The sequence below is a fragment of the Thunnus thynnus genome, chromosome 10 (genome assembly GCF_963924715.1).
Source record: "Thunnus thynnus chromosome 10, fThuThy2.1, whole genome shotgun sequence".
Taxonomy (NCBI): domain Eukaryota; kingdom Metazoa; phylum Chordata; class Actinopteri; order Scombriformes; family Scombridae; genus Thunnus; species Thunnus thynnus.
This window is the reverse complement of record NC_089526.1, coordinates 18955410-18981434: the sequence shown is the minus strand read 5'-3', so window position 1 is coordinate 18981434 and position 26025 is coordinate 18955410. Positions and strand designations below refer to the sequence as shown.

The window sequence follows — 26025 nt, the reverse complement described above, 5'->3', positions numbered from 1 at the left end:
CTAATGAATTCAACTTGTTGTAGGAGGAAGACTGTATTATTTCTTCATTTAAATGTTACATACCCTCACTTCAGAAAATGAAAACTGAGTTTTATCACTATATTTTACTATGGTATTTAGTATTTTTATCACAGAATAATACAGCATAATACTCTTTCAGCAGCCACTGTAGACCACCGTTGAGTATTCATTTATGTAAACTCTATGCAAATGTTCTCCTGTGTTTGGTTGTTTGTATGCATCCTCTGTAATGGCCAATCTTGCCCTTCATATTTGACGTGAGGTGACTGGTTCAGCCTTGATCTGAGAGCTCTGCCTCTCACTCATGTTGTCAGACGCAACAGAGCATGCACTTCACAAACAACTTGGTCATTGCTTCAATGAAGGTCAAGATTCAAACAGCCTAGTGGAATCAGACTGGCTCCCCTGTGGGGTATTGTTTAAACGTGATTTGCGCTTAGATATTAGGCACTAATTGGAGTATGCAGTTGCATTTGGCGCCTTTAACTGAATTTATTCATAAACTCCTATGTATAATAATCATATAATCCTAGCCCCAGTGTTAGAGGCTCATGGGTGGTCTGCGTTAAGGTTACCTTCCTGACTCAAGCACACTGCACCAATGTCACCTAAGAGTCTGGTTGAAGGATGGCCAACCCCACCTATGACAAACAAGGGGGATTAAAGTGATAATCATTACTCTTCCCAGGAGGAATTAGCTAGTGGGACATCGACATTGAAGAAAAACTGCAGGTAAACGAGGTCTCTGATACCCCGTGCTTTTTTCCTCCCCCCAATATCCTATCTGCATGGCCGAGGGGGGATTTAATTCGCAGTAATTACTTTATTGACTCATTTTCAGGGCCGTATCACTGCAGTTTCCCATCAATAAAACATATGCCAGGATGAATAATGTGGCCAGACACAATGGGGTGCCTTCTCAGACAAAAGACCACAAGACTGCATCCCTGTGGTGTATGTTTATGTCATGCTCCCTCTACTCCTTTTATTTTTCCTCCATAACACTCCTCTCACATACTTAGCCCTTGTTCTTCTCCACCTCTTTAAATTAAATACCATCATATCTCTTCCCTCCTCTACCATTCCACTCCAACTCCTTTCCTCCTTCTCCTTTTATGTCTCTAGGCACGCAGGCACAGCAGGCCTTCAGGTCTGAGCCCAGGAACCTCACTGTGCGGATGGGAGCCACAGCTGTGTTAAGGTGTGAGGTGCTACGGGCCTCAGGGACTGTGCAGTGGGTAAAAGATGGCCTCCTCCTGGGACCTCAGAGAAGCCTGCCAGGCTTTCCACGCTACAGCATGATTGGAAACCCCAAGAGAGGTAAACAGGATACTGACGGAATAAAGTATATAGCCAACTGGGATTTGATGGACTTATCCAAGCTAAATAAATGAACTTATTTGATAACAGGGCCATTAAAAAGATGCCAAAATTAGTCATCATAACTAGTAAACTCCCTATAGTTGTATTAAGTTTACAGTTACCAAGTTGGGAAAAGAAAAAAAAAATCTCATATAAACAATTAACTCTAAAGATCCAGTTGAGTGGAGTAAAATAAAATAACATAGGTCAAGGTAGAGCTAGACCATGACAGCAGATGTGGAAGGGTAAATGTCACGATGATTTACCAAAGAAAGTAACATAATAACATGCTGTCAACATTAGATTTATCCTACAGCATACTTTATTTTCTTGTGACATATAGTTCATCTGGTTTTAATTGTGAAGTGCTCTTGTCAGATGAGGAAGCATCCAGCAGTACAGCTTGATGTTGGCTACTCTAAAAGTAAATGAGATGATGTTTTTGCCGTGGCTTCAAAGTGTTGTAATAAACCAACATAGATATTACGGGCACCTTATTGCACACTGGCTCTCTATGCAGGGAGCATCTGGGACTGAGGCGTTGATGTGATTGTCAACAGCCTCTCACACACCCCCCCTCACTGTCACTCACATGTAAAGACGTAAAAAAAAAAGAAATTAAAGCAACAGAGTGTCAGCAAATCAGTGAAATGTGGTGGGAATAAAGTGTGTTGCAGAATCTGCACCACAGTCTATAAAAAGTAATAGCCAATTAGAAGGCAATCCCGAGTAAGAGAAGAGCATCTGTTCCTGATCAGCCCACAACTAGACAAGCCGCACTTCACTGTTGCAGTGTATGGGAAACCACCAACAACATATAATAACTGAGAGATGCATAGATGCCCATCCATACATTGTTCATGCTTATTAATGCCCAGCGTTTTCACAAACTTAACCCCAAAATATTGTTTGTTGGCTGATTAGTTACAAGTGAACAAATTACAGTAAGCATTACAGCAGATAAAAGGTTAGAAAAACTTGCCTGTTTTTTTTTTTTTATCAACAACAACAAAATAAGAAAATATACACATGGATATATGGACCACAAACACACGCAAACTGTCAAACACTCAAACATGCACTCATGAATAAAATACCCATCAGCGCAGGTACACTTTACAAGGAAAAGAAAAGACTGATGTATGCAATCACTTTACACTTCACAGAAAGAGCAAAATCATTTAAGATGACACTTGACTGCACTTGATACTCCACCAGTTTTCACTGATTGTCACCATCAGTGATGTTTATTGATGCTTAGAAAAGCCTGAAATTCCACATTCACACAGACAAGAGAGGCCAGCGTTGATTTCAACATATACTTACAGTAGATGTAGCACCCTTACTTTCCCCAAGCTGAGGCAATAATGTAAATGTGTATCGACATGAGCCCAGAACTAGGATGTCATACATTTGTGTTCAACAATGTGAATTGTCAAGACAAACACACACAGAAGAACAAATAAAACTGGTTGTTCAAGGCACCAAAGCATTAAGTGAGTTTTTTCTTAATTCATTTTCACTGATTGATCCACAAGGTTAAACATAATTGTAGTACAGGGCATGCAGCCTGTCAATTAGGCAAAATTTAATTATGAGTGAACACTCATGAAGACAGTGTTCACATGCCATCACTCTTGCAAGTCGTGTATATTTTTCTTAACTAATAATAGCTAGGTAATATCAATTTTACCATTTGCACCAAGGTGCAGTGTGTAGAATTTAGTGGAATCTAACAAAACAGACCTGGCAGAAATAGAATATAATATTCATAAGTTTGTTTTAATTAGGGTATAATCGCCTGAAAATAAGAATTGTTGTGTTTTTGTTGCCTTTGAATGAGCCCTTTATGTAATGCTGAACAGAGCCAGAAAAAGATGTGATAAAGACCTTTCAGCTGGTTCACACCTGTCATGTTGCGTGTATCTCGTACAATAGATAACAACTAAACACATGACAATATAAAAGCTTTCTGAAATAATGATAATAATAATAATAATAATAATAATAATAATAATAATACATTTTATTTATAGAGCACTTTTCAGCGTAGTCAAAGACACTTTACATAAGTAAAAATGATCATAGAAAATACTAAAACACTAAAAACATGTGATACACAACATCACACATTAAAAGCAGTTCTGAAAAAGGTGAGTGTGATTTAAACATGGACAGATTGGTGCAGTCTCAGATGTTCTCTCAGAGTTCCAGAGGGATGGGGCAGCTATGGAGAAGGTTCTGTCGACCCAGGTCCAGTGCTTGGTCCTTAGTAGTGGAGACAGGAGGTTAGCATCAGAGGAGCAGATGCAGAGCATTGGATCCGTTGTGGGACAGGGAGCCAGTGGAGGTTCTGGAGGACAGGGGTGATCATGGGAGCGGGAGTTGGTGAGCAGGCAAGCAGCAGAGTTCTGGATGTACTGGAGTTTATTTAGGACTTTGGATGATGTTCCATAAAGAATGCTGTTGCAGTAGTCAATCTGGATGTGGTGAAAGCATGGATCAAAGTTTCGGCAGCAGAAAAGTAGAGTGATGGGTGGAGACAAGCTATGTTTTTTAGGTGGAAAAAAGCAATTCTGGTGATTTGTTTGACATGGTGTTTGAAGGAGAGGTTGCTGTTGAAAATGACTCCAAGGTTGCAGATGTGTGGGGAGGGGGACAGAGTGGAGTTATAGATGGTGAGGCAGAAGTTGTGAGTGGTTTTGATGAGGGATTTGGGGCCGATGATTATCATGTCTGATTTATCACAGTTTAGTTTAAGGAAGTTGGCTTGCATCCATGATTTAATTTCAGTGAGGCAGTTGGTCAGAGTGAAGTGAGTTGCAGTGGAGATGGATTTAGTGGAGATGTAAAGCTGGATGTCATCAGCATAGCAGTGGAAGCGGAGACCGTGACGACGAATGATGTTACCAAAGGGGAGCATGTAGGGGATGAACAGGAGAGGACCAAGCACTGAGCCCTGGGGAACACCTTGGGATAGAGGAGTGGTGGAGGAGGTGCAGTTGTTGATGTTTATGAACTGTTGTCTGTTTTTGTGACATATGACTTTAGTTAAGAGAGGGCAGTACTGGTGATGTTGAGGGAGGATTGAAGGTGGGAGACAAGAATGGTGTGGTTAATGGTATCGAAAGCTGTAGTGAGGTCGAGGACGATGAGAATGCTGAGGTGATCAGAGTCTGAGGAGAGGAGGAGGTCGTTTGTGACATTGAGGAAGGCTGTTTTTGCACCATGGGCGGAAACCAGATTGAAATGGTTCGAACAGGTCGTTGGAGATGAGGTTGGCTTTATATTTATTTAAATAATTAATTATACAGTCTGACTAAATAATGGAAACTAATTGTCCAAATGAAGATCAACAATACACTCTAGTTAGTTTTTACTTTGAATGGCCACCATAAAGTTATCCATAAAAAGTAATATTTATATCTTAGAGAAGACTGTAGGAACACTGTGCTGTTTAAACAGATTAAATGTCTATCGTCTGCATAACTTTCATGTTTTCAACACATGCCAATGTTTAAAAGCATTAGAAAATAAACAGTGAGATTAAACACCATTTAATTTACTGGATAAATTTACTGGATAAATGAAAAATAAAAAAACATATTGCCATTAATACTTTCCGTATCAATAGGCATTGTGCTGTGTAGGATCACCTTTCTCAATTATGTAACAATATTTAACAACAATAATATATACATAATATATAATATATCAGTGTTTTCATCTTTAAGGCAAATATACACATGCCAGCCAGGCAATGGGCAAAACATATTCTGTTGCAACAGACATAATGGCTATGTAGATATACTGTATCCCAAAATTTTGAACGCCCTTGCTGAAATAAATACATAGCAATGGACAAATGAACGAATCGTGTTGCAGCCATCCGCCATCTCCCCAACCATAAATGCATACTCTCCTCAACTTAATTGCACTATTTGTGTGTAATTTCAGGAAAGAGGAATATGATTAATAACTTCAATGTCTCTCTCTCTCTGCACTCAATGATAACTTAGATGTGAAAATTGCTTCTGGTTGGTGTTAATTATCTTGCCAGCTTACTTGACACATGCTTTTTTAGGCCTGGGTGGTTGTCAGACCAAGATACTATTTTGCACATGTTAGTAGGCTGTGAGCCAGAGAATTGGGAACTGGAGAACCAACACTGAACATCATCTAATCCCCACAGGTTATGGCAATGCATCAAACAAATCAAGCCCTGTTGGCATGCCAGACTATCAGAAGAGAGATACAGAAAGAAGGACTCTGCCTGGCATCAATTAATAGACAGTTTATTCAGTCGGCATTGTGAATCTGGGATTGGATTTCATTTACCGTTCTGGAAATTCATTCTGAAACAGAATTTCTCTGCTATAAGTATAGACAACCACTTGCATGTCAATAGAAATGCCTGCAGCAGGAGGTTCTCAGCAAGGAAGATGTTTCCATTCTACAGAAATAAGAAAATAGTCTATTTATAATCTAATCAAACACCCAAAAGTCAGTAGTACGGTGTATTACCATATTGAACTGAAATGCAGACTGTCATTGTACAAATTGCTTTTATTGTTAATTTTCCCATTTCACTAGTTGAAAATTGCCTATAATTCAGACACACTGACATCAAAAGATGAGAAATAGGGCCTGCAGGAGGTACTTATCGATATACATGCAACAGCTCTGAGCAGCGAGTGCTATATTCAGCAGTGTGTGAACATAACTACAGAAACCTGATTCTAATCATTCACATGTATTTAGTGTGCACATCCTTATCACAACATAATGTGTCACAGATATAATTCATCTCTCCATCTCTATTTCAGGGCAATACCATCTTCAGATTGAAAAAGCCCAACTGGAAGATGACGCCTCCTATGAATGTCAAGTGGGTCGGTCTGAGAGCAGTCAAGCAATCATTTCCAGTACAGCCTGGGTCAACTTGCAAAGTGAGCACAACAATGAAGTTTTTGAACAGAGAGGATCTTGGAGGCTTATAAACATTTATTTTGGCAAAGCAACAAAATGACATATGATGTATAGAGTACTGAGTAAGCATCCTCAGTACTCCAGCAACATACACGACCCCTTGACCAGCAATCAGCATATAAAGAGCTGTTAAATATTCATTTCTATTGATAAAGAGCTTTGATTTGCTTAAGACAAGGCAGTGTCATTTGAAGCAGCACACACTTGAATTCAGAGACTAGATTTAATATGTCCTTGGTACAGTAGAACTCAGCAGTTTCCTTCATGCACAAATCACATTTAAAGCATGTATGCACCATGAAAAAAGTCCCATTTTTTCTAATTTTTTGACAGTATTTATTTCTTTAACAAGTACTATTCCATCCCTGCATGTTCCAGTATGTCCATGGGTATAACCAGCAGCTGCACAATATATAGTATCAGTATAGCCTGCTTTCTCTGACAGCCTCAGGGCAATCCATGTCTTTCCCTTGCATAGGAATAAATTATAACAGAAGTGATTGAAAAGTTCCTTCTCATACATGGGCTGGAATAGATGTAATTGTGTGACTATATCAGACCACCTGTTGTCACTCAAGCCCATATGTGGCAAGGAAAGGACTCTAAAAGAAGCTTTCTTCTCCAGGCACAGTTCATTTGCTTACATCCCCTGCCCCATTCTCTCCGTTGCACAATTTCTCCCTCTCTCCCTTGCTTTTAGGCTTTCTCTTTGGTGACCATGGAGAGGGTTTTTTTTGGGGGGCGGGGGGGGGGTGTTGTGGTGATTCTAGCAGCCTCACTCTTCTCTGGGAAGAAAGCAGGTTTTTCTGACATCAATGGGCCAGTGGGAGGGACTGCGGGTGGTGTGGGATAGGAAGAGGCATAGACCGCAGACGTCTCCTTTGAATGACTGTGTTCTGTTCTACACTGCAGCAGTCTTATGTCCTACAACAGGCCTACACCTGCAGCCACAGCAGGCTAGACTCCCACATTTATTATCTCTGAGATGCCTATTGCATGTGCTCCCACATACACAAAGTCAACATGATTGCCTTTGGCTTTGTCAAAAAGGTCAAAATGTGTGGGAATATACATTTGTGTTGCATCAGGAACTGCTGGTACTAGTATTTACCATGACTGAAACCTACTGCTGCCCCGTGTTCCTGACATGTTGAGATCTGAATCCTCTCCACACACATCTCAGCTGGTGTTTTTGTTCAGTGTCCTGGGAACACTTTCCAGCTGTTGACTGTTTAAGACAGACAGTTGCAGCTGTACTGTTACAAAGGACAAAGAGTGAAGGGACTGACTTAAAAAGTACTCTGCAGCCTTGGTCTTAAATGGTCATTTGTTCCACCCCACCAACTCAACTGATTCAAAATACATGACTTAATCTGGGGCTTGATAATGAGCTGATGAATTCAATCTCCTGTTAGTGCTGAACTGGGACTGGAAACTGTGCATCCTTTTGAAGAGTACTGTCTCTGATGAGTTCCCCACAGATTTCTCCATCACTGAACTACAGCTCCCAAGGCCCCACACCCCTGGCCAGTCAACCATGGCCATATCCCATCAAGCCCTGCATCAAATCAAAACACGATTAACTCTTTATGAGGAGATACAGTGGGGGAGAGGGGAGGAATGTAAAAAGAAAACAGAGATCGCTGGTCGTATAATTGGATTCTTGGGTCAGAGGGAGTGGTATCATGACTGGCTAATTCAAGATGGATCACCACAGGCAGTAAATAGCGGAGATGGAGGCAAAAATGTCAATAAGCCCCATCCATGGGCTTACAAAGAGATGTTTTCAAGACATTTCCATTGGTGCAACATAACTCCTGTGTGTTTTTGCCTTCCTGCAGAGCTTAGATAGGGGATTACTGCAATAGGCAGATCAAGTGGCAGTGAGTAATCCATGACAATAACAACCTCTACCCCCTCCACTGAAACCCCCTCCTCTGCTAAAACTTACCCCGCACTGTGCCCGTCACATACCTGACACATCCTGTGTCTCGGTTTATACCATTAGCCTTAGCATTTAATCCTATTAATGAACAACTCTCTCCCTCACTGCATTGCATGTCTGTACAGATGCCTCCTGCAAATGTTCAAAACAGTTTTTTGATGTGTTCTGGTTTTAGACTGTGTTACTCATTCAGTTGCCATACTTGGGTCTTATAGAGATATGTGTGTGTGCATGAGTGTACCCGTGTGTGTAAGCTTATTATCAGTGTTGGTTGGAGGTTAGAGGACATTTTAGGAACCAGGGCTATGGTGAGGTTTTTTTGCAGTAGCTAATGAGTTTAGCACTTGAAGAGTATATAATGAGCCTTCATTTTATGATTCCCTGTTATGAATAATGGAACAACTTATAAACGGGGGCACAAGCAACGTAGAACATGGTGACTTTATTCATCTTCGTTCACAAAAAGTTCTGACAGTCGCCCAAGATATAACCCCATCAGAGGACGATGTGTTATACACTGGTGTGACGGTGTGCATATTACAGTGACAGACTGATATTACAGTGTCAGGGTCTAAACAATTAGTGGGGGAAGCTCTGCTAAATTGTAAAATGAGACACTATAGTGATAACTGTCTCTCATATGCGTTTAACTCTATTTTGAATCCATCAATAAGATTGATTTACCACTCAATCAGTTCAGACAGTGTGTGACAGAAATTTGTAAATGGTCACTTGGGAGAGGGGTGTCAAATAAGGATTTAACTGTTATGTAATGGATCTAAAACAAAAGTAAGAGAGAGAGTGGGAATGGGACAGGCAGGAGTGGTGGGTGAGTGAGGGGTGATGGAGTTGGGGATGGCGGGGTTGGGTGGGAGGGTCTTATTTCTGTCCTAGACACCTGCTCCACTTCTCCCCCAGAACAGAAGAGAGGCAGACAGGAAGGGGGAGAGAGGAAGGGAAAGCTGGAAAAAAGAGCACTGTTTCAGAAGCTTTTATTGCCAGAGATCACACACCTGAGACCTACAATGTGTATATGTGTGTGTGTGTGTGTGTGTGTGTGTGTGTGTGTGTGTGTGTGTGTGTGTGTATGAGTGAATGTGTGTCTTTATGCACATTTGAGCATAAAAACACATCCTTGTGCATGTACATGTGCATGCGTGAGTGGTTTCAGCTGATGTGTGGTTTCCCAGAGATAAAACCAATGAGTTGTGTCTGTCTGTTGTTGAGACGTCTGATCTTCCAGGCCTCCATTATTTTCTTAATTCAGTATAATAAGCTTTTTAGAGACTGTTTTATCCTCTGAGCCTTCTCCAATATTTTCCAGAAAATCAGCTTGATATCACATGTTAGACTGTGCACACACTGGTGCCTGTTTTTAGAAAGAAGTGAGATGAATGTAGCTTGCCTGCACATTGGCTCGCCTGTGTCAGTGTGTTTGTGCGTGCAAATCTGCATGCACTGTAGACTTGAGTTTATCTTTGGGTGTTTGTTTGCAAAGGAGAGAAGGTTGGTGCATCTGTATGTGAATGAGAGAGAAAGATAGGTGGAAAGAGCTGCTTATGCATATTGATGTGTGTCTGCTAATCTGCTTCTTATCTGCCTTATCCATCCATCCCTCTGTATTTGTCTAATGAATCGAATTTTGCGGCTCACTGTTTCTCGTCTGAACAGCAGAAGCAAGTCTTTGCACGCCTATCTCTTTTTGTGTTCATATATGTACCTTAATAAGAGAGATAGAGCTAGAAAGCAGAGAGAAAGACAGGGAGACAAAATAAAAAATCCAACAGGCAAGTAGACAAAGAACGGGGAGAAAGAGTTAATTAAGAGAACAGCATGTTTGCTGTCTGTTCTTTGCTCTGAGTGCATGTCTTGTAAATTGAATAGAATGTGTGTTTTGTTGTTGCCCACATGTGCTATCACATTTGTACAAATCATCCTGACTGGGCTGATTAGGTCACATGGTTTGCCTGAGTGGATGTGATGGGTAGAGGGCTGTAATTCAGTCCAAGCTGGAACACACCTTCCCCCGCACTTCTGCAGTTTAACTGCAGTGGTCAAGAAGGATAGCGTGGGGAGAGGGGGGTGGGCTCGGGCTGCAAGAGAGGGATGATGGAGTGAATGAGAGATAAGAGGAATGGGCCAGCATGAGTGAGCGAGGAAAAAATTTGATACCTGCCTGACTCATTTGCGAACATATCATTATTCTTATTTTAGGATTTGTTAGGCTGCCAGACACTCCTCGAGCACAACAAGTGATGCGTCTCTGTGAATCGTGTGGGCCTTAGTAGATTGAGAGTGCAGGGACTGTCAATAGATGCATGGCCCAGTCATCTTCTCAGGGAAGAGGGGGGGAAAACAAACAAATGCATCTCATTATTGCAGCACGCGCCTCTGCAGTGCTCTGGGTAACCCATCACAGTCCACACAGATTCAATTGCTTCTTTTAAATCAGTTTGAAGCTGCAGCCACATCTCATCTGTCTCAATAGCAGACTGGAGCCAATGGGCGACTCTGCACACAGCAACAGCTCCTCCTAGTGGCTAGGAGTTAATTTAATGTGCCAACAACAGAGAAGGTGAAGAGCTGGATGGTTGGCTGGTTTGGTTACTTGTTGTCCAGCTGTTGCACATTAGCAATGGATTTATTTCTCAGAATTTAGCAGCAACTATCTTCTCATCCCTGCTCTGCTATACAGGCTGTCTTACACTCACTTTCATTCCTGCCATATCTCTTTACTTTTTTGCCAGACTCTTTCATTTACACACACGTATGCTTCCTGTGCTTTCAAACTCCCTACTCTGTGTCTGAACTCAGGCAGCCTTTTCACTTGATCTCTAATGAAAGTAAAACAACATTAACAGTGACCATAGTTTTCTAATTGTACAGGCTCACCCAGCCGCTAAAAGCTGGCACAATAGTGAGGTTTCTGTAGTGTGTGGATGATTGAACTGATAGTCTTGGTAAAGAGTGGCTCACAGATCTGCAGAAATCTCTTTGATGATTGTTTGTGACAGATTTCTCAATTTACTGCCAAACAATTTTCGGTCCCTTGTGTTAAAAACTATGTGTTTTTTTTCTGGAATTCCTATTTATGGTCAGATAAAAGGATTGTTGAGTAGAACAGTGGAGAAGTGAGGACTGCTTTGATCAGTCCAGAAAGCACATATTTAGCTTGGGGGTGATCTGAGAGGAGAAGTGTTTGGTGTTTGCTATGATAGATTAGCACTGGATCGGTTTCATCACTATTTCATCTCTGTATTCTCTTCTTGTCCACAATTTGTATTCTAACTCAAAAGAACATCAAACCTCATTGTAGTAAATCACTCAAAAGCTGACAGCGTGACATCCCAGTCACTCCCAAATGTTACAAGTGCTTATTATCATATCATTGCATAAGCTAATATCCAAGATAGTGCCAGCTTTCACGAATACAAAATTAGTATGATGGATAATAGGTTACTGATGTGATGAATATGAAACTGAGCTGTTGTTTCCCACATTCAGTTCCTCCGTCCAAGCCATACTTTGAGGTGGACATGGCAGCACCTTGGGTGGCAGGGAGGACGTACACTGTTACTTGTATTGCCCCTGATGCAAAGCCTGTGGCTGAAGTCACATTCTATAAAGGTGAGTCATCCTTTCAGCTGCACTAAATGTGACAGAAATGGTCAGCCTGACGGGTCAATAGTTTTTCCGATATCCTACATTGTGGAAGCTCTATTGGTCACAACCTGAATATCTTAAAAACACTGCAGAGGATAAAATGCAAGTTCAATAAAGATTTCTTATTTCATATGCTTTCATTTGAAGAGTTTGGTAACCTGTACCTTATATATTTTTGGTGTAGGGCATCATGCAGTATTCTTGATGTGTGCAGTATATTTTGTGAATCTGTGATACTAAATGTTAACTGTAGTTTGAGTGTACGTATATACAGATATATTGTGTGTATATGGAGAGGCTGTATGCTGCTATGTCACCTGGGTTATCTTGACTGCTCAGGACATATTTTTCCTAAGGGAGACAATAAAGGCTAATGTTAAATTTTAATCTTAAATCTTATGAGTTGAGAGGAGCAGTGTCTGTGTGGGAAGAAATAGCCTGAACATTTGAATTTCCAATTTCCACTGACTTTACAATGCATATAGAGTGGATGTATCACAAGTTCCTAGTTGTTTACAAAAAACAACTGCAATTTTACCATTTTCTGTTTTTGCCTTGTGCTCCCTCTGTCACACTTATTATACTGTGTATTCTTGAAATAGAGAGGGATGTTCTATTGCTTTCTGTTGGTGTGAATTTATGTACAGGGTTGTGTTGTATGTAGGTGTAAGATATATTTATTTTTTTATTTTTTGTTATTGAAATGTAGATCTTCATTAAATTTGATGATGTGTAATTATGCTTTGATGATAATGTAATCTCAACATTTGATTAGTATTTATTTAGAAAGTTTCAAGACAGTTTGAGGCAGTGGTGATATTATATGTGTTGTTACACATGCACCCACACACAGATACACTTATTTATATCATATTCTAGTACTTACCATTCCACAGGAGAATAACACTGATGTTTCTGTTTCACAGGAACAAATTTACAAGCAGCATTCTCCCTTTTTGTGTGTCTTCCCCCCATTGTGTCTTTTAGACGGAGTCAAGCTGACAGGTGCAGAGTCTTTCACCATGTCTGGCTCAAAGGATAAGCTCCTGAACACGCATGCTGAAGTAACGTATGTGTTCACCCCCCCCCCCCCCCCCCCCCCCCCGCCAGACTTATTCTCCTCACCAGCCTGCTCAATCTTTCCAAGTCGGTCTTTGTTTCTTATTTTCTCCTTCTGTCTTAGTGAGTACAATGAATTTCTGCACACAGCAAACTGTTACTTGGCACTGTGCGATTGAATTAGCTTCTGTCAAATGCACAAAATTACATTCCAGCAGCGAGACAGATCCGATCCTCACCGGTTCGCCAGGTGCCTATACATTAAACAGGGCCATAGATTACTTTAATCCTGCTTGTCTCCTCTGTGTCAAAGATAATAACCTCTTGTCATATCCTGAGATAACACTGGTCCTGAGGAGCTGCAACGTTGTTCAGCTCTATTGCAGAACAGCCAAGGTCTTAAGCAATATTGATGCTCCTTCCTCATATTCACACCGAGCGTACACAGCAGTGGGCCATGTGTGATTGTTACGGTTGACATTGTACTGTAATTTGATATAGTAGACATAAACTGAAAAAGTAAACTAGGCTCAGAATAAACCCACTGTGCTGCTTGTGTTACACAATATGGTATGAGTCTTTCAACGTACATCACAAAGTGTGTTTTTGAATATATTGTTACACGGTTCTTGCAAGTGGCAAGACATGACCGTGATGTGATGTTTTGAGCATTTTGTATGGCTCAACATAAACCTTATTTTTATCTTCTTCTCTCCTTCTTCCTTCTCTCAAAGGGTCACAGCTCTGAGCTCTGACAATGGGAGGCAGCTGACATGTCATGCCAAGAACCCCGCCCTTTTCCGGCCTGTGGAGTCCACATTGACCATGAACGTGTACTGTGAGTGTCTCAACGTGTCTGTGAGCTGACAATCAACACCCCCTCTCTTAAAAAAAAAACATACAAATACACACATGAACACACAACAACACAGGAACCTAGCCTCAGGGAGGCCCACGGGTAACCGGCCTAGTGCGCTCAGTCTGTGTTAGGGGTCCAAGGAGAAACATTCAACCTGAAGGGAAACTCACACCTACTTCAAGACAGCATGAGTGTGACTGTCCCCACTTCACAAGGCTGCCCCTGGTGGGCTGAGATTGATATGACCAAAGCATGAGGTTCTTTGTCACCCCAAAGTACATGAGAATGTTCACAGTGGTGGCTAGCAGAGTAAAATCAGACACTAATAATGCAATTTTATTAGTTTGATTTATATTCACTTTTTTATTTAGCAAGATTAAAATGATTTACACCTTTAGTCTTATTTCCCCAATATTATCCAAAACACATAAACCATTAGACTAACTGAGATGGATTATATCAGCAAGGCTTCAAGTACTACATATTTTTAAACATTATTATAATGACTAATATGGGAGGCTAAGGCCACTGCAGTTAATAATAATGAATCCTACAAAACTAACCCAGAAACTTTTATGCTCATCAGCTCAAATTAAATTTAGAATCCACTGAAGCAGGAGGGGAAGCTGTTTCTGTTGCTTTCATGTTATTATCACAAAATCTGTGACATTATATAATAAAACTGTTACTGCAGCACTCAAAGGTAAGTTGGCATACGTGTTGTGTCTTTTTCTCTCATTGCATTAAGCGTTTTTTTTCCTTTTATTTGGCAAGGAAACAATGAAAGCTATTGTTGTGTGACACACCGCAGCTTCTGTTTACTACAGTAGGTTTAGTATTTTCTACTCTGTTGATCAGTTGAAGTAATTGATTGTTTAGCCCTGAGAGTCTACCCACCTGCTTCTCCCTGGCCTAAATCATGTTGTTGATTAAAGTGGAGCAGGGCTGCTGACACTTTCTGCAGCAAGCGCTTCCTCCAGCTCTGCTGCTGTATTATCCACAGGCTGACTAGACACTTTAATGTTGTCTCTATCTATACTCCTCCACATTAGATGCCACTGCTGCTGATTTAACAATCACCAATAACCGTGAGCATTACTCCCTTCCTCTCTATCTCTCTGTTCAGTATTACAACAACAGGGCTCTGTGCTAAGTGCTAATGTTGCAGAACTTGGGACCACCGCTGCAGTCTTACTCGGCATGCCAGCCCATCAAAGCCAGCGCGGTGGCCATTTTCAGCCAGCCAGATTGTTAGCAAGGTGGCAATTTGTCACGCTGGCCCAGGGTCAGCAGCCTGCTCTCTGAAACTGATTGCAGCAATAACAAAGGCCCGTCCTCCTCTAATTTATTTTACTGCATATATTTTATTCAAGGGGGCTGTAATTTATTCATATTTCATGTTGCCTTATTACTGTTTGAACATCTGTTATTTTGCTTTATGGACTGGATCCAGCTCACTGCTCCCTTAATACTTAATGCTTTCATCAGATCTGGACCTCTTATCCCACAGTCATGTTGAATGTGCCCAATTTATTGGCCCTGTCTCAACAAACAGGGATGCTCCCTACTCAATTGCCAAGAGTGTTCTCATCGCAGTGCAGTTTCTTTTTTATGTTATCCTATTGATGGTCACTCCACCCCCCCCCCTCCCCTCCCCAAGTTACTACATCCCTTTTCTTCCTTCACCTTTTTCTCTTCTGTTTTCTATCACCATCTATGCCTTTGTCAACTCCATTTTTATTTTTATTTCTTGTTTCTGGGCAGTCCCTCCTCTGCCTCCAGTTATTGTGGGTCTGGAAAGAGAGGGAGTCCTAGCAGAGAGAATGCTCACATTGGAGTGTGTGTCTCATGGTGGAAACCCCTTAGCCACTCTCCACTGGACCAAGGTAAAGTATCTGCACCATCTGCCAAGGAAGTTTTGTAACACACTGTCAGTCTGGCAAAATGAGTCATTTTAGTTAATGAACTTGCGGTGTAGGTATCCCATTGTCAGTGCCCTCTGAGCTGCACTGACTGCACCATATGGGACCATACAAACTTATCCTTGTCATAGCCTTGATGTTGCCTCTCTTTTTGTGTATGATGTGTTCATCTTTGTGTCAGAATGGGGACGTTCTATCCACGACATGGGAAGAGGACATTGTGGTTCAAAAGTCCAGCAGTATTCTCAACCTGAAGATCACCCCTGCAGACAACCAGGCAGTGCTGTGCTGTGAGAGTGTCAATCTGGTGTCCCCGTCGCCTCTGTCTGTTAGCCGCAAAATCACTGTGTTCTGTGAGTCAAAATAATGCTTAATATAGTGCACAGCGCTGAAACACACACATACACATGCACACTCACACACACAAAGCCCTGGCAGGACTCGCAGCAATGGATTATTAAGGATATGGACATGAGGCAGAGGAATATAATAAGAGTCTTACCTCCAAAACCAATTTATGCTGTCCCAGCAAAATTCTAATGCTAATATCATTAATGAAACTAATGATTATTATGGCTGCAGCCCACATTTCCGACTGCCTCCAGATTAGTATCACTGCATGCTCTTTCATACTGCTACGCAAATTTAGCTGAATTGCTTCAATGCACCATCCTGAGGCAGTAAAGCCTACACTTTGTGCAACAGCAACGCCCATGGTTAATAGATTATACTTTTCTCTCTGAATATAAAATGTTTGTTTCAGCAACAATAAAACAAATACAGAATTAATATTCAATAGCCCAGGGGCCTCATTTATAAAACAGTGCGTATGATCCAAACCAAAAGTGTACGTACACCGAAAATGGCGTGCGCCAAAAAATAATCAGATTCATAAAACCGTACGCATGCATTTTTTCCCTTTATAAATCACAATCAATTTGAAAACATGCACACATGGACGAACCTCATATCCCACCCTCTACACTTCTACAATTAACCATAAATAGTCAATGCAAAAGCCCTCATGAATATTGATGTATATGTTGTTCCTGTGGACAGCAGCAGCAGTAGCAGAAGAAAGTTTGAGGCTGATGGCTGGAATTCAAAAAATTAAACAAAGTGGTCAGACATGGAGGTCAAGAAGCGCATTGTTGCACACTAGTCCAGGGTATGGACTAGTGGAGGCATGGGAACACCGAAGATCACTGCTTGGTGTTTGTTAAGCATCAACTGTATATAGACACATACATGACTGATGACACCACGCACACTTAATATCTACAGTAAAATACAATATACACTGTATTCATTTAAATTTACTCCAAAGTCCGGCATACAAGTGGATCGGGGTAGGTGACTGGAGAGGCAGAGTTTGTATGGCAGCCACTGTGGTGTCTCCAATACGCTCTGTGCGCCTGACGGCACAGTCATGTTCAAGGCAGTGATTTTACACACAAAAACTATATGAAAACTGAAATTGTACTTGGTGATATATGCACAGTATTAGAATATATTATTAAAAATCTATTAGCACTGTGTTCTGCAGTTCTTTAATGCTATTTGATGTTATCTTGGACTTCTACAACTGATGATGATCATTTCATCAGTTAGTTAATATGATTGAGGTGAAAAGAAATCTGTATATTCACACTTAATATTGGGGAAAGGCAAGCCAGACTTTCCTGAATCCTGCCACCTGCCACATCCTGGCATCATCCTGGCATTTCAGAAGTGCTGTGCTGGTCCACAACTGACCACAAGTGTGAGCACCATGCAACCCAGCCATATCCTCTGCGCTCTGGGGGTTGGGATGGTGAGAAAGCACATTGTGCTCAGTATTTCATTAATAGTTCAATAATAAATCACAGATGTAATTGGTTAAGATTTGAGTTGTTCTATATCTTTTAATTGAAAGGTGCTTATAGAATAGTTATGACTCACTACTAGCACAAGCAAAAATAACATTGTTGGCTTGAATGTTTATGATAACATCTGATATTAAGTGAATTGAAATGTGTGAGAGGAATCATTATACAATCTGGCTTCAATTCACAACCTCACCATCTGCGTCGCCAATTTCCCCTGTCTCTAAAATGCTCATATGCATGGGTCAGAGTTTCCGTACAGGTGCACACATTCTCCCATCAAGTTTGTTTTTATAAGTTCCAACTTTTTCTTGGGAAGTGACATAACTATCTATTAAGCCCCATTTTCTCCTTATGCAATGATTATAAATGAGGTGCATTGAGTCTAGCCTGATTTCCACTACAGAGCCAGACAATGTAAGTTAAAGCCTTAAATGCTGTTTGACTGATGCATCTATTTTATGTAAATATGCTTTAAACTGTGATTGGTCCTTGCAGAAATCTCTTGCTCATGCTATGTAAAGGTGGTTGAAGTTACTCCACTACCCCTCCTTTCCTCATAAGGCCCCCAACAGGCCCTGGTGCCATGCCTCCCAGTCATCCATTCAGGGATGTTGAAAATGAGCTGCTGACTGCCTGACTGCGCTCTAGGCTCTGGCAGAAGCTGGAGGGCACAGAATAAGTCTCACTGGTGTAATATGAATATGCCTCTTTTACCTCACGACACCTGTGTAATTTCAACAGTCTTTATGTGTGGCATGCACAAATGCACCCATTTGGTGTCATGTGGGATAGATACACATACGCACAAAGATCTGCATACATGACCCCTCCTCCCCCATGTCTGCGAGCTCAGTCCCCAGTCTTTGTATTCCCCCCAAGGCTTTATGCAGCTGCATCACTTTGCCGTCAGCTATTGTACCCTGTCTCCCCCTGTGGTTAAAAGGAAGCAGACTTTAAAAACCACATTGAAAACCTCCTGAGAAAACAAGTTGCCACTCAAAGTGATTTTCCTCCTCACCCTTGATATAGCTCTATGTTTCACATCCAAAAATAGTTGCGCTGCCACTGTGATCAGAATAGGTAGCTGTTGAATATACTATTCATGGGGCGATATTTTTACTGACTTCACTGTCTTTGTATGTTTGCGTGTGAATGTGTGTGTGTACATCAGTTGAGCCTGCAGAGGTGACTCTGTCAGGTTCCTCCAAGGCCATTGAGGGGCAGGAGCTGAGTTTGACCTGCTACGCCTCCTCCAGTAATCCCCCTGTCCAGATTCGCTGGTGGCTGGGCTACAAGGAGCTCAACACCACTGCTGTCACTATGGAAGAGGTGGGACAACACAGAACACAATTTGCACAAAGCTGAGATCTATCTATCAAGAAGGTAGACAAGAACAATCTTAGCAGGAGACAGTGTACACATTGGCTTATAACTGATGATCATGCTGGTCAGTATAAAGAGAATAGTGAAAAGGGGTATATTTTTGTTTCTTTTTTGTGAACACAAGGCAAAAGGCATGAGCGATTAAGTGCAAAAGCATTGCCCTTCAGTCAAGCTTGCCTTCAGGGTATCAACAAAAAATTATTAAAAAGCCTCCCACTGAATTAACAGAATCCTCAATATGAAATTTGACTCCATGTGAACCTCCATAGATGAAAGCAAATGGTATGACCACGAGCAGTCTCTGAATAGCTTGCTGCAGCTTTGCAAATGAATCAGCAGCCGATTCCAAAAAGAGTATTCTGCCGCTCTTCTCCTCTTTTGTGTATGTTAATAAGAAGTGAATAAAAGCTGACACAAAAGATGAGCATTATTAAACAAGCTCTTTATTCATCTGGCAGCAGCATTTTCATTTGATCTTACACAAGGCACTCAGTGTGCTGTGTGTGAGCTTTAATGCATCTGAAACAGTGTGAGGTTAATGAAGACTGACGCTCCTGTCCAGTGTCTTTGTTAGTCTTTCTAACTGTGGCTTTTACAGTAATCACCTCAATAATAGCTTTAATAACCAGATGTGCTGCATAGGCATGACCACTATCAGGCAGGTGCAAAATGATGCTTTGCTCAATTTATAACAGTGTGCAAAGGAGGTGAGTCAGATGAATATGCTTATTTATCTCAGACCATGCAAAACATCAGTTATTACAGCAGCTAATTTGCCATCTGTATTCGCCAGACAATCCAGTGTAGGTTGTTTTTCTCTGTGATTTTTTTTTTCTCTCCCCTAAGATTGAGAATGCCAGAGACCAAGGCTCTCTGTCCCCCGACTGAGCTGTCATCTGTGCTTTGTGTCTGCAGGGAGACAATGGTGGGATGACAACCATGTCCAACATGACCCACCGAGTCTCCCGGGAGGAGGATGGACTGAAACTCACCTGTGAGGCTTTCAACAAGGGCACACACTTCTCTAAGACCCAGATCACCAAACTCACTGTGTACTGTAAGTGAGTGTAGTTTTTTGAAATGATTGCATTTCTTGTAGACATAAACACCATAAAACATCAGAGTGGAGTGATTTTTTTTTTTGATTTTCTACATCAATTGTGCTTCAGTAGGGGTCAATTGTAATTACAACTCTAAATGTCAACAAATGCAAAAAGCAAACATAGCACTTGACAAATATAATCACAAACACAGAATCAGCAACTATTTTTCAGTCTGCCTTGTCATATTTTTGTTAGAAGAAATGTTTTTCGACCAGATTTAGAAAAAGAAAAGAGGCTTTATGACTGGTATTGACTTCAACTTACGGATGCCAGTGATGGTTTCTAAATACGAACAACTGGTCTGCTAAACATCAACTAAAATTGTGAAAGAATTCTACCAAATTTTCAAACTTTTGTTGATCCTTTTATGATAGACCCCCCTCAAAAGATATGGCTTGAAGCTCCTCCTCAAGATGTCCCCCTTCGTTCAGGGAACAAGGTCCATCTCATCTGCTTCTCCACTGGAGGGAATCCCACTGGAAGCCTAACTTGGTTCAAGGTTAGTTCATATAGGCCTGTCTATCTGTATGTGTGTGTTAGCATGCCCAGAGTACATAAACTTCTATGTGTAATATAACTCCTTCCTGTTTTAGAATGGGAAGAAGGTGACAGATGCACTGAAGCAGACATCCTTTGATAGGGGTGTGGCTCGAGAGCTGGTCCTGGTCCTGACTGCAAGTGATAACATGGCTACCTACCGCTGTGACGCCACAAATGAGGCAAAGAAGACCATTTCTGCCCATACTAAGCTCATGGTTCAGTGTGAGTTACACTGAAGCTCTAAACACAGCCTGACCTTTATTCCAGTCTAACTTGGCTGAGAGAAAAAGCACAATATCAGATAAATGGGTTTGATATAAACCCATTTGCACAGATTTTCAGCTACATTTTCTACTCTTGATCTTGATATTGTCAGTTAGTCAAGATTGTGTTTTCTCGTTTATTCCTTGGCTCCCAAGTTCCAGCAGTAAGTATGAAAATCACAGCCAACCAGGAGGAGGTACGTCAGGGCCAGATGCTAACGCTGGAGTGCCTATCTGGAAGCAGTAACCCAAAGGCCAACATCTCATGGAGTCTGGGCCTACTCAGGTTTGGCAAGGCAGTGGGTGGAAAAGCCCATAGCAAATAGTTCCAGTGACAAATGTTGATAGGGGCTAAACACTTCTGAACGAATGATGTTTATCCTGTTAAATGTGGAAATATCCATGATTGTTTGGTGAACTTAAACTACCCTGTTGATTGGATTTGCTGAATGGGATTTGTGTCCTAGGTTCCAGGGGGTGGAGCACCCACCCAAGAAAGCTCAGTTTGGTGGAGTTTCAGTGCGCAGTTCTCTATCCCTGACTTTGAGTTCACAGCATCACAACCAGAGGGTCATTTGCCAGGCCTACAGTCATGTGCTAGCTGAGGGGGCCAACACATTCTTCAAACTCAATGTGCTGTGTAAGTAGAGGGTGAATAGTTTCTTTTTTTCTGTCTTTCTTGGTTTGTTTGTTCCCTCCTTTTTTTCTTGGCGAGTGATCAAGAGATGTGGTTTGCATAAATCTTAAACGATGCATAATGATGATCTATAATGGTGGGGATGTAAGCTGCTTTGCTGGTGTACTTTTGCACATTGTATGTGTATGTGTGTGTGTGTGTGTGTGTGTGTTTTTTTTTTTTTGTTTACTGGAAACCTTTGTTGTGATTTGTGGGTCTGTTGAGCTCTGCGGCAGTGTGTCCTAATTGTGCATTTGCTTTGCTGCATGGCCATGTTTGTCTTTGATGCCATTTCACAGGCAGCAGCCAGCCACTGCTTCAAAGCTTGGTACTGTGTATGAGCATGAAGGAATGTCACTGTGTGTTTGTGCGGAGCTGCAGTTGGACAACAGTACTGTCACTCGTCGTTTTAATGCCTGTCCCTCTCCCTCCCGCATTACCTTACTCCCCCATCGTCTAAGTGTGTGAAGTTGGTTAGATCTGGAATTATTGGTGGGATGTCAACTTTCTACTGTTTTGACTCTCATTAGTGTCTCTCTCTGTTTTCATGCTCAACATGTTTTGTGTGTGTTTGTGTCCTATCTTGCTGGTTCTTGTCATTCTGTGGGCCTGATTTTGTATCTGTGCCTGTGCTCATGAATTTTTGGTGCAAATCCAACTAAGCTGTATTTGTGTGCTGTGTGCTGTGTACTCTGTCAGACCCACCAGAGTTCAGCCCAGACCAGCCAAAGCAGGTCCAGGTGGTGGAGGATGACATGGCAACCATCCCACTGCTGGTCTCAGCTAACCCGGAGGAGGTCTCCTGTGTTTGGCTGCACCGCAGGGAGAAGCTGGTCAAAGGTGATCCAGGGCTGTGTGATGGCTCTATAAACCAGGTCCTAGTTGAGCTGAGCCAGCAAGTAAGCACTCAGCTCTGCCATTCAGGGTCTGAATAAAACATGGCAGGTTAGCCAGCATGGGACCCTGCCAAATGTGATTCTCATTATGGCTCTAATGTATGCAGTCTAAATGAGGATTGCTGTCTCCCTGAATACAACACAACGGTTCTAAACCTGGCTTCCCCTCCAGGCCGATGTCACCCTGCTGCACCCACTCTCTTTCTCTGTTAACTCTGTTAGCTCCATCATACGCAGCCCCCCCCATAGAATAACTGCATCCTTTATGTGGAAATCCACCTATTTCATTATGAGTGCTGGGGTACAGAAAGTGTTTCTCACGCAGCCTATTGTTGGCTTGATGTGGGAATCCAGCCAGCCCAATCAATAATGCAGGATTAGATGTCACTTAGAGACCAGTGGCCAGAGGACATGCGGTTGATGAGCATGTAATGAATACTTAATTTACCATTGGTTTGCCTGTGTGTGTGTATGTGTGTGTGTGTGTCCATGTTTTTGTTAAAAGAGAGTCCACGTTACGACTGGTCCGACGAGTCCTTGCTGGAGATCAAGAATGTGACAAGGAAGGATGCCGGAGTTTACACTGTTAAGTGTACAAATGATGAGGGTGTCAACCAAATCTACATCAAGCTAGACGTCCAGTGTAAGAACCTGCACACACAGTACAGATGAGCAGACACATGCATCCTTGCACCAACACACAGAGGTTGTGAGAGTTTTTGTCTTTCATGTTAAAGGTATATGTAGTGTTCTTTGTGATCATGAAAACAAAAAAATCTAAATACTCATATCTGTAGATTACTTTGCACATATTAAAAATAACAATCTTTTTTGATTTGTCATTTTGTTTTGTTTTTTCACAATTTACTTTACTAGCTAGTTTGATAGTTTACAACAATTTCTAGGGAAGTACCTAAGAGCACGTCCCAGAAGAAAAATGGACAAAATAGAAAAGACAGAGAGAGAGCTGGGAGAGTAAATATAGAATTGGTTCTAACATGTCAGATTTGCAGGTACACCTGTGGGGCTCTGTGGGTCACAAGTCAAACACATCATTCATCTCTATTGAGCAGCCTGACTTCCTTTTAAATACAGAGAACAACCTGAAGTTTACTTGCAAATAATTTTTCATTTTGTACACTGGCTTTGAGTCTTTAGGCCACTGACAGCATGTTTTTGAACATGACTACAGCTGCTAAGTATCGGAACTTTCAGTGCATCCACACACACAGACACGCCCAAACAATATTGACTTTCAACTGCTCCCCAGCAAACATGCCTCATTCATTAGGCCTCCATGCAAGGCCGTGCACCTCCACTGCTGCCCCAGGCCCAGCCTGGAGCTCCAGGCCCTCTGCCCCGATAGTGATGATTTAATAATGGAAGTGTTGAAAATGTAGGTCTGCCCGATTCACCAAAGCCCATGGTACAAGCCTAATGGATTCTGCCGTCCTGATCTGACTGGGCTTGACAGTTGTAGATATTCATTATGTATGGAGGATTGTAGTAGCTTTTATGGGTGGCAGTGTAGCCCACTTAACAATGTCTGTCTTGGTTAGCAGGCCAACACAAGTGGATCCAACCAACCCAGAGGTCTGTGTCTCTCAAGTGTTTCCCACCACTGTTCTTCAAGTGTGAACATAGTTTTAGACAAGTAGGCACTAATGGCCTTATTGTTGCAAGTACATGGCACCCATGGGAAGTATAAAAACTTGTGAGGTAGAGGCGAATAAAGACAAGAATAGGAGCAGTCAGGATGTGATGGCGAAGCAGAAATTATTTGATGGATAGATGGATGAAGGGAAGAATCAAGAGAGGAAGAATTGACCAGTCTATCAAAGTCAGAAATGGGATGTACCGTCAGTGGAGTGGGGCTTGTGGGTGACATGACCATTTCTCAGTTTGTTGCAAAAGCGTCTGCAATGCTCTAACATATAGAGAGGTTAATGGCATTGCATCTGGAACTTAGAGGCCAGTTAGGACGGGGTTATGAACAAGTTCAAAGGCAAATGAGTTAAAAAGTAATTATAGCAATGCAGCATGCCTGTTTAATGGGTTGGTAAATGATGTGTCCCAGGTTGGCATGTTAACCTTTGGCCCTGCTTTAGCCTTGTCCCTTTTTCTTACTCTCAGATGCTCCCAGTGTTAAGGCAGAGAAAGACCCTGTGTTTGTGAACCTGGGGGAAACAGCAGACCTGATATGTGTGGCAGATGCCAACCCCATTATACCTGACATGTTCTCTTGGAAATGGCTGGTGAGAGCCACATGGACAGACACTCACATACACAGAAACACAGTCATCCCCTGAATTATATTTCCTTTATCTGGCTTCCTTTCTATTATTTTATCTGTTCTCACCATTTACCACTGGCCTTTCTAAATGCACAGATGCACCATATTTCACTGGCTCTAACTATCCTTCCACCCCACCTCTTCCGGCTCTACACTCAGCCCAAATCCAGAAAAATAGCTTTCATTACTGCTGCGTGACTAAAGGGCACATTTGTCAATGTGGCGTGGTCTCTGTATCTACTGATGCCTTCTCTGGTCTAACCCACCCCCTGGCAGTACTGTGTGTCCCGCTTTCAACCTGCACAGCCCCTCCTTTTCTCTTTCCCCGTGGCTCTCCAACCCTTGGCATTATCCTTCTCTATCCTCAGTGCTCGCTCCCCCGACGCCCTTCTCATCCCCACCTCAAGTCCTGATTGTTTCCCGCTCAGTTCTCCTTCACTGTCTATCTGTTTTGCTCTTTCACGCAGCCCCCCAGCTCTAGCCCTCACCTAGGAGGAGGGGAAAGTGTATTGAGGGATAGCTGCTGTCCTCCGCTTATTCACCCTCACTCTGTATTCCACAGGGAGAAGAGGAGGTGGAGATGGGAGAGGAGACCCAGGAAGATGAATCAGGCCTCATGACCATCCATGATGTGACTCGGGCTCATGCTGGACTTTACCAGTGCATAGTCAATAATGGCATAGCACCCCCTGCCAGTGCAGATGTGCAGCTGGTTGTGCAGTGTGAGTTCATATCATTTATTCTCTGTGTCAGAGCAGAACAGAATTTGTAGGAAAATGCACATGCTTTTGTACCTGTCAACAACTACATGTGTACATTTAGTCCTGTATTGTGTCTGGTTTCTGCATGAGTTACCTCTATGTCCATCATGTCTTGGGCAGTCAAACCAGAGCTTCAGAAAGGAGCCCAATGGAGGAAGGTAGCAAGTAGAGGGGATGGCACAACTACAGCTGAAGTAGTATGTCAGGCAGAGGGTATTCCTCGTGTCGACTTCTCATGGGAAAAAAATGGTGCACTCATGGACTTTGCAAACCCCAGGTTAGAGAGTAGACATTATTTTATTTGAAATTCTTTTCTTGCTATTATTTTCATTATTAACTTTGATGCTACTGTCAGCATTTGGTTATATAGATGAATCCTCACAATCACATTAGGTTGTACCCTAATATAATATATTATTTTG

At 41.9% G+C, this 26025-nt stretch overlaps 1 protein-coding gene across 4 annotated transcripts in view; it reads left to right on the top strand.

The window, feature by feature from the left end:
• Positions 1-26025, top strand: part of nphs1 (NPHS1 adhesion molecule, nephrin) — a 42790-nt gene that overhangs the window by 6655 nt on the left and 10110 nt on the right. For 3 of the 4 annotated variants that reach the window (XR_010930418.1, XM_067601843.1, XM_067601841.1), the window contains 19 exons: positions 1147-1341; positions 6210-6332; positions 11822-11944; positions 12968-13049; positions 13774-13877; positions 14951-14986; positions 15663-15784; positions 16002-16173; positions 18860-19017; positions 19987-20128; positions 20549-20673; positions 20768-20936; positions 21134-21263; positions 21445-21617; positions 22353-22493; positions 23055-23192; positions 24683-24804; positions 25405-25564; positions 25724-25880. Coding sequence is in view for 3 of the 4 variants with exons in the window: in XM_067601841.1 (XP_067457942.1) it covers positions 1147-1341; positions 6210-6332; positions 11822-11944; positions 12968-13049; positions 13774-13877; positions 14951-14986; positions 15663-15784; positions 16002-16173; positions 18860-19017; positions 19987-20128; positions 20549-20673; positions 20768-20936; positions 21134-21263; positions 21445-21617; positions 22353-22493; positions 23055-23192; positions 24683-24804; positions 25405-25564; positions 25724-25880 (2572 nt within the window). In the remaining variant the exon portion in view is untranslated. The remainder of the gene's footprint in view (positions 1-1146; positions 1342-6209; positions 6333-11821; positions 11945-12967; positions 13050-13773; positions 13878-14950; positions 14987-15662; positions 15785-16001; positions 16174-18859; positions 19018-19986; positions 20129-20548; positions 20674-20767; positions 20937-21133; positions 21264-21444; positions 21618-22352; positions 22494-23054; positions 23193-24682; positions 24805-25404; positions 25565-25723; positions 25881-26025) is intronic. The other variant, XM_067601842.1, reaches the window with a different exon arrangement.